Genomic DNA, 15,219 nt, shown 5'->3' with positions numbered 1-15,219 from the left:
AGAGAGCGGTGCAAAAGCCAGCGGGCACAACTGATGTTCCCTTCAACTCAAGTGGCGAGGGCCAAAGATGCAACTTTTTTGGGAAGGACGGGAAAGCCCAGGCACAGAAGTTTGTGAGAAGGGTTTGAGGAGGGAGGGCGGGCAGGTTGCTGGGGGTGGGGGAGAGAGTCAGCCTGCCAAGTGTGACCGTGTCAGTGAAGAGTCAGGTAGCTGCAGACTGGGAGAATGGGAGCGCTGCTGGGTGTGTGGCCGCTGAGGTTGCTGCTGCTGCTTCTCCTGTGCGTGCCTGCAGAATCTGAGCAGAGAGGTAAGAGCAAAACACACACACACACACACACACCAAACTCTGAGCTAACAACTGGGCACCGAGCAAAGGGATAGAAGGTGAAAAAAAAGATTGAGAGAGGTAGTTGGGTGGGAAATCAGCAAAAACAAAAGTTGACTTGAAATGCATGAAATAACCAAAAAAGAATTAATCAAAAACAATGTGTGAGATAGTTCAGGATGTCCATGTGCTGGGGGGTGGGGGGGAAGCAATAAAAAGCCGGAGAAAGCAGCTCATCTGGCCTCTATGCAGCAAAACGCTGCCTGTTGCTCGGGTTAACTTGGTAACGGGCGCTGCCGGGTGTTTTAACACCCAACTTCTCGCCTACTTTTATTTCAGCATTCTTCGCATTCGTAGCCTTTTTTTTTTCCCCCGCCCCCAGTTGTTGTCCGGGAGGTAGAGTTGGTTGAGAGTTTGAGCATTGAAGTTGCTCGCAGCTGCCCGAGAGAAATGTCCCCCCCTGAGAGCTGCAGCTGGGGAAGGCTCTTGAACCGTGTGTGTGCTTGTAGGTAGACCTGTGGTTGCCGCTTGGTATTTCATTCATTGAAATGGAAAGGTGTGCATGCCCTTCTGAACTGGGCAAAGCACCAGAAATCCACGCACCTTCCGTGGGTTACTGGGCGAAAATGAATGTGTACAACATCACTTTTGCATTCAGCTGAATAACCTGTTCGTTTGCATTATATAATGTAAATCTAAAATTAAAAGTTCTAGTATTTTGAGGGAAGAATGTTATCTTCCAACTAGAAAATAAACCAGTTGGGGTATTCTTTTAAAATTTCCCTCGAATATAATGCTGTATTTTCCAAAAAGAATTGAGTTGTGCAGTTTTCATTTTTGTTTATTAGTGGCCTCCCTTGTTTTGACATCTCTCCCTGATGGAAGTTGGTGTGGTCGGTCTGACTCTGTAGGAGTCAGGACGCGGGGCTGTGCAGCCAAAGGAAGCCCATTCAAACAAGCTCAGCCAGCTAGATTCCTGACCCTCCCCCAGTAATTCAATCCCTTAACTGTCTTTTGGTGTCTCGCTGTCGAGGAAGGATTAAGAAAAATTCATACATCGATGTGAAATTCGATCTTCGTTCCAAGAAAGCAAGAGAGATGCAGTATCTTTTATTTTCTCTCCTCATGTCACTCCCACCCCATAAATGCCCAACGTTGTCAGTATGTGTGTGTGATTTTAACACAATTGAAAGACCTTCACTTTGTATTTACAATCCCGTCACTCACACTGACTTTAAACCAGGCAGCATCGTCAGCACAAGCGTCCAGTCCAGGTTACCAACTGAGTAATGTTTGCGAGGTGGTACCACCCGCTTAACAAGCGACTGCCAACCCTAACTGGTCCAGGTTCTAACACCTTCCCACAGGCACTTGGCCCTCCGAGTGGGATCGGAAGGTGGCCATTGTATCCACTTTCCAAATGCTGCCTTGCCAATTTGTTAGGTGGCCCCAAGTTTACAGAGGTGGCCCCAGCTTTCAAAGCTTGCCTTCTCAACCGATGTCCAACATGTGACTCAATTTTACAAAAGCCAGGTACTGCGGATGCTGGAGACCTGAAATAAAAACAGAAAGTGCTGGAAAAGCTCAGCAGGTCTGGCAGCATCTGTGGAGAGAGAAACAGTTAACGTTTCGAGTCCAATATGACTTCTTCACTGTTCCAGTTCCGAAGAAGAGTCATACGGATTCGAAATGCTACCTTTTTCTCTCTCCAACAGACGCTGCCAGACCTGCTGAGTTTTTCCAGCACTTTCTGTTTTGCCTCAATTCTATAAATGCGAGCTAGATTTTTCTTAAGGCACAGAAGCACCAAAGAGAATTGTGCTCTGCAGATGAAAAGAATGAGCAGTTGCGTCGTTTTTTTGGGGCTTTTTAGACTGCAGTTTGGATGCACCAACAGGTCAAGTGGTGTTGGACATTGAGTGGGTCCTTCCAGTCTCTGGAAAGTGGATCAGAGCAAACATGCTGCTTTGGCAGGCAGGGATTGAAGCTGTTGGGTATGTTTCATGCCCTTGTGGCTGGTTCGAGAGCCCTGTGGGTACATGCCTAGGATCAGGCCTTTGATTACTGTGTGCTACATCTCACTATCTGGGGAGATACCAGCATAGTGGTAGTGACACTGGCTAATGCCCTAGAACGTGTGGGTTCATGGTAGCTGGTGGAATTGGAATTTAATTAATAAACCTGGAATTGAAAGCTAGTTCTAGCAATGGTGACCAGGAAACAATCATTGATTGTCATAAAAATCTAACTGGTTCACTAATGCATTTTAGTGAAGGAAATTTGCTGTCCTTACCTGGTCTGGCCTAAATGTGACTCCACAGCAATGTAGTTGACTTTTAACTGCCCTCTGAAATGGCCTAGCAAGACACTCAGTTCAAGGATGATTAGGGATGGGAAACAAATGCTGGACTTGCCAAAGAAACCAGAAGGAATATCTACAAAGCTTCATGTTGCTTTGGCCCATGGCGCACTCTTGTTATCGGATAGTCGAATGTCTCATGGTTTTTAGGCAGAAATCAGGTGATGGGGAATTTGGATTCTCTTCTTGACACCCGCATACAGTTTCTCCAAGTCTTTTAGTACTTCCAACAACTAACCTTTCTTACATTTCCTGAGAAATCTGGCCTCAAGATAGCCACCTTCAACTCCACCTTGTTGTTATGGTACAGGTTCAAAACTAAGTGCTACAATCCTTTTTGTTATTCTTAATTCGTGTGGAGTGGAGTGAATAAAATGCAACAAAGTGATTCAAATTGCAGTGAACCCATATGGAGATTCTGCATGGGTTTCAACAGCTGTTTGCAATTATAGAGCACTCCTCATGTCTCAGATTGCTTTGAAGTTACAGTTGAACATACTGTGTGTGGCAGGGAAAGAATAGATGGAATATAGCTAGGGGTAGGGTTGAAATAGTGGCCTAAGGGAAAAGTGGTCCATATGCCTTCAAAAGAAGGGAGGAACGAGGTAAAAGGCGAAGGATTTTGGGAGAATGTTCCAGAGAGCAGGGGCATGTTGTCTGAAAGATCGTGGAGCAATTGTGGATTATGAGGCAGGATTGAAGGAAATGAAAAAAAAAAACAGAAAATGCTGGAACAACTCAGCAGGTCTGGCAGCAGCTGTGGAGAGAGAAACATGTGTCGAGTCTGTATGACTCTTCTTTAGCTCTGAAGGAGAGTCATACGGACTTGAAACGTTAACTCTGTTTCTCTCTCCACAGATGCTGTCAGACCTGCTGAGCTTTTCCAGCATTTTCTGTTTTATATTTCAGATTTCCAGCATCCGCAGTATTTTGCTTTTATCATGGGATTGAAGGAGTTCACCGAGGTAGGGTGGGTGAGACCACAGTTATTTGAAGATGAGCACTAGGATCTTGGAACTGATTTATAACGACTTGGGAGTCAAAGGAGGAAGAGGGATGAGGATGAGTGGTGGAAGAGCAGTGCTTTGAATGGATAATCTCATGGGCAGTAGCATTCAGAATGTGTTGTAATTTCTGAGCAATGTAAGTGGCGAGATTGACCAGGTAGCCATTAAAGAAATCAAATCATGAAGTGAAGCCGACATGATTTAGAGTCTCAATGGTAACAGAAGAAAGGCAAAAGTGGACGCTGGTGATATTGTAAATGTGGAAGAAGGCTGTTTTGTTGAAAGTGATGGAAACTCAGTTCAGGATTAAGCATTATGCCAACTAAATTAAGCCTGTGGTGGTAGTCAAGGAGGTTAATGGAGTTAAGGACAGAGGCACATAGTTGCTGGTGTGAACTAAAAAAGTCTAGCAGGATATAAAGCTGAAAAAAAGAAAGACTTGCATTTATATAATGCTTCTCGTGACCACTGGATGTCTCAAAGCATTTCACAACCAGTGAATTACTTTGAAGTGTAATCAAAGTGTACTTTGAAGTATAATGTAGAAAAGCAGCAGCCATTTTCACACAGCAAACTCCCACAAACAGCAATGTGATAATGTGCAGATAATCTGTTTTTGTGATGTTGATTGAAGGATAAATATTTGCCAACACGTCAGGGATAATTGCCCTGCTCTTATTCAAAATACTGCCCCAAAAGGGCAGATGGAGTTTGAAACATCTCATCTGAAAGACGGACAAAGTTGCAGAGAGTTTTGACTCATCCAAGACAATGTTAGGCAGTCAGTTGCACGGCTGAACAACAACCATGGAATCAAGCTAGGAGACAGAAAGGTAAAGCTGGGTACCGTCAATACCATGAGACATTCGACTATCCGGTATGGACACGGTAAATAGTGAGAAACTGTTCCCACTCAAGGGAGCATCAAGAACTAAAGGGCACGGATTCAAAATAATTGGCAAAAGGAGTAAAAGTGATGCGAGGAACAATCTTTTCACCGGAGGGTGGTTGGAGTCTGGGACGAACTTCCTGAGAGGGTGGTAGAGGTAGGTTCGATCAAGGTACTCAAGAAGCAATTGGATTGCTATCTGAAAAGAAAGAATGTGCATGGCTACGAGGATAAGGCAGGGAAGTGGGACTAGGTAGAATGCTCGTTCAGAGAGCCAGTGCAGACTGGATGGGCTGAACGGCCTCCTTCTGCACTGTAAAGATTCTGTGACGTGGAACTGGATTCCATGCTTCAGGAAAATGTTGCTAAAGGGAACCATAGGTACAGCCCAGGGCTGGGATACACTGAAAGAGGGATAGAACAAGGAATTGGAGAGATAATATCAAAACTTGCTGCCACCTTCTCAAGGGCAATTGGAGATTGGCAAAAAATGCTGGTCTGGCCAGTGACGCCTACATCCCATGAATGAATAAAAATAAAACTCAATTGGGGCCATTGATGAGCCTCAGTAAGGTTTTGGATGTTGACATGCTGTCTGCAATTAATTCATGGGTGATGAGGAACTGATTAAACATTTTGAAGGACAACACAAAGGGGAAAGTCACCAGTGGTGTTGTAGGCAGCAGTTTCTATAAAATGTATAAGCTGTCGAGCAAGTGTATTTGTACTGTTTCCATTTTTCACTTTATTTTGTGGTTATGAATCTCCGTGGAGATCCTTGATTGCTATCGTTGAATATCATAAATTTAAACTTGCTGCCCACAATTTTCCAATCTTCCTCAATGTAAATTGAAATATGTAAATGCATTGGAAGCAGTTTAGAGAAGGTTTACTGGACCAATACCTGGAATGGATGGGTTGCCTTATGAGGAAAGGTTGGACAGACTAGGCTTGTATCCACTAGAGTTTAGGAGAGTAAGAGGCGACTTGATTGAAACTTATAAGATCCTGAGGGGGCTTGACAGGGTGGATGTAGAGAGGATGTTTCCTCTTGTGGGAGAATCTAGAACTAGGGGTTGCTTTAAAAATAAGGTGTCACCTTTTTAAAACAGAGATGAGGAGAAATTCTTACTTTCAGAGGATCATGAGTCTTTGGAACTCTCTTCCTCAGAAGGCGGTGGAAGCAGAGTCTTTGAATATTTTTAAGGCCGAACTAGATTGACTCTTGATAACCTTTCACCCTCTTGCTTATCGGGGGGAGGTGGGAATGTGGAGTTGAGGTTAAAATCAGATCAGACATGGCCTTATTGAATGGCAGAGCAGGTTCGTGGGGCCGAGTGGCCTACTCCTCCTCCTAATTTTATTATTTGTATCAATCTGTTTTGTTTTATCATCTGCCTAAACTTTGTTTCTTACTGAAATCTCCTTCTTCTCATCTTCCCTTAGACTTTGCACGATGCATGTTTTTAATCTCTTCCATCATGTCTTAACTCACCCTTGACTTCCACAACTGACTTCCTTATGCACCTCACTTCCTTTAATTTCACCATCCACATGGATGGCCACCCCCTTTGCTTTCTTTATATAACAAGGGCCCTCAAAACCTTAGAAATTCCTATGATCAATAGCGCCCTCAGAACACTTTGCCATCTGCCCCTGTATACTTATCTCACTGACAACCCACATCCATTCCACTTTTACTTTTTGATATGCACTGCCAGTGACAGAGGCTCCTGGTCAACAACACAGGTCCATAAAGTTTTTTTAATTCACTCATGGGATGTGGGCGTCGCTGGCTAGGCCAGCATTTATTGCCCACCCCTAATTACCCTTGAGAAGTGAGTGCCTTTCAGAGGACATTTAAGGGTCAACCACATTGCTGTGGGTCTGGGGTCACATGTAGGCCAGACCAGGTAAGGACAGCAGATTTCCTTCCCTAAAGGACATTAGTGAACCAGATAGGTTTTTACGACAATCGGCAATGGTTTTGTGGTTGTCATCCAGATTTTATTGAATTTAAATTTCACTATCTGCTGTGATGGGATTTGAACCCAGGTCCTCAGAGCATTACCCTGGATTACTAGTCCAGTGACATTTCCACTACGCCACCACCTTCTAAAATCGTCTTTAGTCCTATATTTGTACCTGAAATTTTAAAAACTTCTGTCTTCTGCTCTGTGGTAATCAGACTGATGTCTTTGAGAGTGAAAAATCTGAAAGATAGGTTGCAGATTTGAACTGTTAACCTTTTGCATTCTGAGTGCCATTTCCTGCTTGATGAATTCACGGTTTTCCGTTTCAACATCTGCAAGATTAATTTTCTGCCAGTCTTTAAATAAATGACCCAGTCCTTACCCAAGGATAAAGCCATTCATTGTAGCAAATGAAAAATAGCCCCATATTTAAAGAATGTTGTAAATGGAGAATAAAATGGTTTTAAACTCACCACGTAGCAGTTGTCCTTATGACCAAACAATTGAGACTGGGGACTGAAACAAGACGTCTCGCTTGGCTCTTGTTTTCCGCAGAGAAGTGAGAGATTTTGGAAGCCAAACCTGAGTGAAAAATTTTGGCCTGGTGTTTCTGCTCAATTGCATCTAATATTGGTGTTAAAAACAAAAAACTACTGCGGATGCTGGAAATCCAAAACAAAAACAGAATTACCTGGAAAAACTCAGCAGGTCTGGCAGCATCGGCGGAGAAGAAAAGAGTTGACGTTTCGAGTCCTCATGACCCTTCAACAGAACTGAGAAATACTAGGAGAGGGGTGAAATATAAGCTGGATTAAGGTGGGGGGAGGTGGGGAGAGAAGTTGGGGGTGTGGTGGTTGTAGGGACAAGCAAGCAGTGATAGGAGCAGATAGTCAAAAGATGTCACAGACAAAGGAACAAAGAGGTGTTAAAGGTGGTGATATTATCTAAACGAATGTGCTAATTAAGAATGGATGGCCAGACACTCAAGGTACAGCTCTAGTGGGGGTGGGGTGGAAAGACTGACAGGGCATTACAGGTATAGATTTAAAAATAATGGAAATAGGTGGGAAAAGAAAAATCTATATAAATTATTGGAAAAAACAAAAGGGAGGGGGAAGAAACGGAAAAAAGGGGGTGGGGATGGAGGAGGGAGTTCAAGATCTAAAGTTGTTGAATTCAATCTTCAGTCCGGAAGGCTGTGAAGTGCCTAGTCGGAAGAAGCTGGCGAGAAAGATTGCAAAATTTGGAGTGAAAATTGCACTCAGTGCAGTTCGAGTTCCCGTAGTCGTTAGAAGTCATTTTCAGCCATTTAAAAGTGAGTTACTCACAGGTGGTGGATTGCCATTGTGATTTTAAAATGCTCACTCCTTTTTGTGATAAGCCCATCTTCAGCCTCAGCCGCATTAATCAAACCACAGCAAGTTAGCACTTTTAAATTGCATCAGGGAATATCTTTCAAAGCAGAGTTTCTGTGAGGGAAAAAAAAAAACTTTTGAAAACAGTACCCAATTGCACTGGCTCATGACACATCTTACAATTGGTGATATGGAAATGAGTTTAAGTGGAAACTCTGAAGGAAAAAAAAGTACTTTTCGAAATGGCCACAATTTGCTCCGGAATCCTCAATTGCAGCCGAAATGAAAACCAAACCCCCTTATGTTTAAGATCTTGGATTTCTAAAATTGCAGGAGTGATAGCCCACTGATTATATTCAGATTAATTATGAGAATTTTAGGTGGTGTTGAGGTGGCGTGGGAGTAAGGAGCCAGGCCCCTTGGGGGAAGGACAGAGAAGAGGTCGACATCATCGTCAAGGACGTCAAGGTCTGGGGTGGGGGAGCTCTTTGGGACTCTGAGAAGAGGCCATGAGGTGAAGGGCCCTTCCCTTCCCCTCCCGACTTGGCTACCATCCCCGCAGGGCACAATGCCAGCTGGCAAGTTGGGCTCACAGCTAAGTCATGGACTCCACTTTCAAAAGAGATCCTCTCCGCCCGATTTTACTGCCGCACCACCTCAACCGCAGCTAAAAATTGAAGTTTTTTTCTGAAGCTGAATCCAGGCCATAGTTTCTCCAGCCAGGGTATAAAAAGTTGCAGAACAGAAGGTAGCACAGTTACCAATGTAGTTAACATCACAGCAGCGACTCTGACCTCTCTCCAAACCTCGGGGGTTAGTGAGTGAGTGCTGGTTGTGAAAGACCATAGCAGGACATAGACTAGTTGGATATAGAGTGGGTCAGGGATTGGGCAGATGCAACTCTATGTAGAAAAATGTGGTGATTGATTTTTGGAAGTAAGAATAGAGGAAAGAAATACAGACCTCAAAAATGTGAGACATTTAATGGAGCAGAGGAATCTTATTGTGGCCTATGATTGTGCTTGGCAAAGTACTGCAGTGGTTTGCCATTGCCTTATAATGCAGATATTCAGGTTTTTAAAAAAGGACAGAGCATAGGGCCCTAAAAATAAATAAAGAAATCCTTGGTGTGTCTAGAAGTATAGAATACAAAGGAAAGGAGGGAATATTGGAATTTTCCAGGACCATTATTAGACTGTATTTGGAATTACTGTGCAGTTTTCAGCACCCTCAGAGAGAAAGGATATAAAAGTAATAGGAAAGGTACATTGTAGGTTCACCACTGAGGAATGATGAGGCACAGTTAGGAAGAGAAATGTGAGAAGCATCGGTTTTTTTCACTAACCCTGCAAAAGAGTGAGTGTGCGGGTGAGAGTGAGTGTGCATGTGAGAGTGAGTGTGCATGTGAGAGTGAGTGTGCAGGTGAGAGTGTGTGCATGTGAGAGTGAGTGTGTGTGAGTAAATAGGAGTATGTGAGAGTGAGTGTGTGTGTGAGAGTGAACAGACATATGTGGGAGAGAGTGTGTGTGTGAGTGTGAGAGTGAACAAGCATTTGTGAAGAGTGTGAGTGTATCAGGGAGAGTGAGTGAGTATGTGTGTGAGAGTGAGCAGGCGTATCGGGGAGAGTAAGTGTGTGAGAGAGTGTGTGTGTCACAGTGAGAGAGTGTATGTTTGTGTGTGTGTGTGAGTAAGTGTGTTTGTGTGAGTGAGTGTGAATGTCTGAATCAAGTGTGTGTGTGTGTGTATGCTTTGCATAACTTGTAGGATGCTAAAATAAAAAGAAAAGCTTGTATAAATGTTTACATAGTGAATGTTACTAATGAGTATTACAGAAGCATAAATAGTTCTTGGTTTATGTGGTTCAGTGATTAGACATTGGGCTTTTAGCCAGGGATTGCTTGTTGGCACCTCTCCTCACTCATTGTATAAAATTATTGTCATTCCCATCTCCTGTAGTGTGTCCTCATGACTAATTTGCCTATTTGATGCTAACAGGTTAATTGTACCATTTACCCTTCTCACAATACAGCAAGTTAATCTGAATACAGAGGCCGGGGTTTTCCGTGCCCATTGATGTCAGGTGTGTTCGGTGGCATGAGCGGACGATATGGCGTGATCAGTTTCACGATGGTGTGAAACCAGTTTGCGATTGTCCACTCAGCCCGCCGATGGTGGGCCATGTTTCCCGCCATCAGACGCCGGGAACCTCACTGTAATACATCAGCTTATCATTGTAAGGCCAGCCCAATGGACCCATCCCCCCTGGCTGGATTGTCCACCCACGTGTTTCACAACAGCATATGTAAGGTGTGCGTTTGGCAGGCTGCACTTTGCTTGAGACTTCTAGGTTTGTCTGCCCACCTTGCTTCGGTCAGCAATTGCAGTCATCAGTGCCAGGCTTAAATGCAGCACCACATCAGTTTTTGGGGTCAAGTCTCTACCTACCAGATCAGCCATATGTGGGTGGCTTTTCAATGGCTGCAGGGCGAGGGCTTGCTTGGCGAAGGGGGAGAAGTGGCCTCATGCAAGGGAAGAGGATGCAGGTTGAGTACCAGGGAAGGAGAGTATCCCAAGGTGCATGTGGGGGCACATGTTGATCTGTGCAAGTGGCCTCAAGATGGTGTGGGCTGAAGAGGCAGTCTCCAGAGGAGATGAGGCCGGATGGACATGTGAGAGTATATGTGTGAGAATGGATGGCGATGTCCCTTAAGCTGGCAATGAGTGAGATGCCAGTGAATGGGTGATGGGCTTGAGTGTGTGAGTTTAGAGTGATGGGATGGTTGCCATACCCTGGCTGCACGGATGAGATTATTCATCCTCTATCTGCATTGGATGGCAAACCTCTTCTGTGCAACATTGGCACTGACCACCACTGCCATCGCCTGCCAAGCCGGATTGGTAATGTAGCTGCCCCTCCTGCAGCCAGAGCCGGGGTAGAGGACATCACAGCGGGCCTCCAGGGTGTCCAAAAGGTGCTGGAGGGCTGCAGTCTTCTTGCCTTTCGAGGCCGTGCCTTCTTTGCTGCAGTCCTGGGCTGGAAGCACCGAGCGCGGCTGTACTTTAAATGTGGTGCCTGGCGTGATGACGCGGTGAGATGATAGCGCGGCAGGTGAATCGGAGCCCGCCCGCCATTGGATCGGCGTGTATCCCGGGAATGCATAATTAACACGGCGGGTTTGGGACGATACGGTGTGAAAAGCCACCACGCAGCAAGTCCAACAGCATCTGTGGAGAGAGAAACCTTTCAAGTTTGTTTCTCTCTCCACAGATGCCGTCAGACCTGCTGAGAATTCCCAGCAGTTTCTGTGTTTATTTCAGATTTCCAGTGCCTACAGCATTTTGGTTTTGTACCTGCATTTATATAGCGCCTTTAATGTAATGAAACATCCCAAAGGCATTACACAGGAACATTATAAACGAAAATGTGACAGTCAGCTACATAAAGAGAAATTAGAGAAGATCATCAGATCATAAGAAATAGGAGCAGGAGTAGGCCATTCGGCCCTTTGAGCCTGCTCCGCCATTCATTATGATCTTGGCTGATTGGGTTGTGGTCTTCATTCCATTTTCCTGTTTCCTCCCATCACCCTTAACTCCTTTGTTGATCAAATGTCTGTCTAACTCAAGCCTCGAATATATTCAATGACCCAACCTCCGCTGCTCTCTGGGGAAGAGGATTCCAATGATTAACAAGAGAGAAGAAATTCTTCCTCATCTCTATCTCAAATGGGACATCCCTGGTTTTTAAAATGTGCCCTCTCCAGTCTCGAAACGTCAACTGTGTCCCTCTCCGCAGATGCTCTCAGACCTGCTGAATTTTTCCAGGTATTTTTGTTTTTGTTCTAGCCATCTAGACTCTTGCTAACTACAAACAAAATTAGATTTTTATGAAAAGATTAACTCTCCCTTATTCACCCAAGCTGCCAGCAATCATGTTATCAAAGATCAAATGAGGATTGTTATAACGTGTCAGACTTTTGAGGAACAATGCAATGTTTAAATAAATTCTGAAGCGCAGATGAGATAAAAGGCCTCAGTTGGTGGGAGGGCTTTACGATTGTGATGGAGTGTAGCCAGCCACTTTGTCTTGGATTAAGTGTGATCCTCCAAGTGTAATTCATAATCAGCACTTAGAATTTCTAAACAGCATTGCAGATGAATTCCATTTGCTTAAACTGATGCTTATATCTCTCACCTTTGTCCATACTTTCCTTAAGAGCACGATCACCAAAATATTTTAAGATGCACTTGAGTAATTGTCCGGGCTGATGGAGCGAGGGAAAGTCCTGTGTGACGTTTTCCTTAAGCGCACAGCATGGACGAGGGGTAATTTTCCAGCTCCACATTACCATTATGGAGAGTTGTCAGTTGAGAGCAGCTGGCAGGAAACCTGGTCACACAGCACACCCTCAGCTTTGGACCCTAAATAATGGTCAGGAGATCAAGGCCACTTTTTAAAAATTCATTCTGGGCAGTGGGCGTTGCTGGCATCCCTACATGCCCTTGAGAAGGATGTGGTGAGCCACTTCCTTGAGCAGCGGCAGTCCATGTGGTGTAGGTACACCCACGGTGCTGTTGGAAAGGGAGTTCCAGGATTTTAACCAAGTGACGGCGAAGGAACAACGATCTAGTTCCAAGACAGGATGGTGTGGATATGGAGGAGAACTTGAAGGTGGCAGTGTTCCCGTGGGCAGGATATTGAGGTCGGTGGTGGGGGGGGGGGGCGACGTGTAAAATGATGCGTGGTGACGTTGAGCGGAACTCCCGACATCACCCCGCCTCATTTCAATTTTCAGGCTGGCAAGGGCTCAGCCGAATCAGCTGTGTGCCCGCCGACCTGTCAATGGCCAATTGAGGCCATTTAAAAACTAATTGAAGTAGTTAAAGGACCTGCCCGTCCAACCTTAAGGTTGGCGGGCAAGCCGGGAGCCCTGGCGGGCTTCAGAGAAAGCATGAAACCTCATCCATGGGCGCGATGAGGTTTCATAGAACCATAGAAAAGTTACAGCACAGAAGGAGGCCATTCGGCCCATCTTGACCATGCCAGCCTGAGGACACCCAGGTGCCCTTTCTAATCCCACCTTCCTGCATCCGGCCCATAGCCTGCAGTTTACAGCACTTACGGTGCAGATCCAGGTACTTTTTAAAAGAGTTTAGAGTTTCTGCCTCTACCACCAACTTGGGCAGCGAATTCCAGACACCCACTACCCTCTGCGTAAAAAAGTTCTTCCTCATGTCCCCCCTGCACCTTCTGCCACTTATCTTGAATCTATGTCCCCTGGTTCTAGAATTTTCCACCAAAGGAAACAATTTTATCCTGTCCACTCTATCTATTCCCCTCATAATTTTGTACACCTCAATCAAGTCACCTCTCAGCCTTCTTTGTTCTAAGGAAAATAACCCCAACCTATCCAATCTCTCCTCGTGGCTACACTTTTCTAACCCTGGCAACATTCTTGTAAACCTCCTCTGCACTCTCTCCAGAGCTATTACGTCCTTCCTGTAATGTAGGTTTTTAAAAATGTAATAAAAGTTTAATTAAAAGTGATGGACATGTCCCAACTCATGTGACAGTGTCACATAAGGGGACATGTCAGGGACATTTTATTTTTCCATATTTTACATTTTTGAATTTGGCGCCGATCTCCCTGAGGCAGCACTTAGCCTCAGGGAGATGAGTGCGCACTTTCACATGCATGTGGGAAAGAGCACACTCTCGGCTTAGGGAATCTTCACCCCCCCCCCAACCTGCACAGGGAACGCACAGCGCTTCCTGGTGGACGTCACGCTGGGCGGGCCTTAATTGGCCCACCCACGTAAAATGGCGGCGCGCCCCCAAATAGGGGTGCTGATTGGAGGCACACCCGCTCCTGAACTCCCCCCCCACCCCCACCCCCGTGTGCCTGCTGCCTTTGTTTTTCTAGATGGTAGAGTTTGCGGGTTTGGAAGGTGCTGTCAAAGGAGTCTTGGCGAGTTGCTACTGTGAATCTTGTAGCTGGTGCACAAATTTCCAATGTTTGCTCATATTGGGCAGAGTTGGAAACATTTTTTGAAAACTGTCAGGTTACTAATGTACTGTTCAGACTTGACAATACCTATAACAAGAACCAAGTCATTTTCCATCGCATTTATTTGATTGAGAATTATAAACACAAAGGAACACTTCTGGTTCACGTACATTCACTGCAGGAAAAGCCCCAGATTATTTTCTACTGTTTTTAAACACTCTTACCATGTTTTTATATGAATCAAATGAGACGGAACTAACAATGCATTCACCAATTCCGCATTGTGAGGAAATCTGCTCATCTTTAAACATTCCGCATCAATGGGAAATGGCAAAGTAATGTAAAAGGTGTTTGTTGTTACATAATGCCTTTGTCACCTGAACAAAGGATGAGAAGGGGCGGCTGATGACTGTGAAACCCTACCCCAGCAAAAGGCAGTGCCTTCAGGAGCGGAGGTAATGTTCAACAACTGGAACTGAAAGAAAGACTTTAAAAGCCAAACACTATATTCTTGACTCAATAACCTGCAGCACTGAACATGCCTCGTTACCTACTCCATTGGATCCAACGGCTTCCAAGCAAAATGTTAGTTGAAGGCAACATGTTACCTGACAGTAGGAATTCAAAAAAAATTGCTCCTTTAATGGATTGAAGAGTTTGGGATTTTCTTATCTCCCCCATTGACAGTGCTTCAAGTCAGACAGTTTTGATCTGTGTTTCTTCTGACTGCTTTGTCAGTATAGGTCCAGCTTTCACTCGTTTATTTACATAAAACCCACAATTGAGACTCCTGGAAAGGAGAGATAAGAGTCCTGATTCCTAGGGGTTTTTGTGACTGGAATTAATCTTGTGTTCACATGTGTTACTGTCTGCCACTTTGTAATTACAATCATAATTCCTCCTCTGCGCATACAATCTTGGGAAAATATGTGTCGGCAGAGAAATACGAAGCTCTTCAAATTACTAGTACATTTTTTCAGCTCTGAAGATGTCTCCCTCTTGGAGTCTTAACTGCAGATTTGTTATCATTTCCTCAGTTGAGGCATGGTACAGACTTTGAATCCATATTGAGAGTTAATTTTACCACTTTTTGTCTTAATGAGAAAGGTTTGCTGTTTCAGAGTCATATTTTACCGATCGAGCTAAATTAATTTTTGATATGAGATGAGAGCGAGCCTGAACGATAGTGAGATGGTCACCCATGTCCTCAGAGGATTTTCACAGCCCTGAGGAGGAACACTGCATAATGCCTTTATTTGACTTTGCATAAATGATTGTAACAAAGTAATTAAAGCAAAGCCTG

At 44.6% G+C, this 15,219-nt stretch overlaps 1 protein-coding gene across 1 annotated transcript in view; it reads left to right on the top strand.

Annotated features, from left to right (window-relative positions):
- Positions 1-225: 225 nt before the first annotated feature.
- Positions 226-15,219, top strand: part of lama1 (laminin, alpha 1) — a 327,154-nt gene continuing 312,160 nt past the window's right edge. The window contains exon 1 of the mRNA XM_078541251.1: positions 226-307. Coding sequence (XP_078397377.1) covers positions 226-307 — 82 coding nt within the window. The remainder of the gene's footprint in view (positions 308-15,219) is intronic.

The sequence above is a fragment of the Cetorhinus maximus genome, chromosome 4 (assembly GCF_964194155.1).
Source record: "Cetorhinus maximus chromosome 4, sCetMax3.hap1.1, whole genome shotgun sequence".
Classification (NCBI taxonomy): domain Eukaryota; kingdom Metazoa; phylum Chordata; class Chondrichthyes; order Lamniformes; family Cetorhinidae; genus Cetorhinus; species Cetorhinus maximus.
Note: the sequence above shows the minus strand (reverse complement) of the source record. Positions and strands in the feature narration are given on the sequence as shown.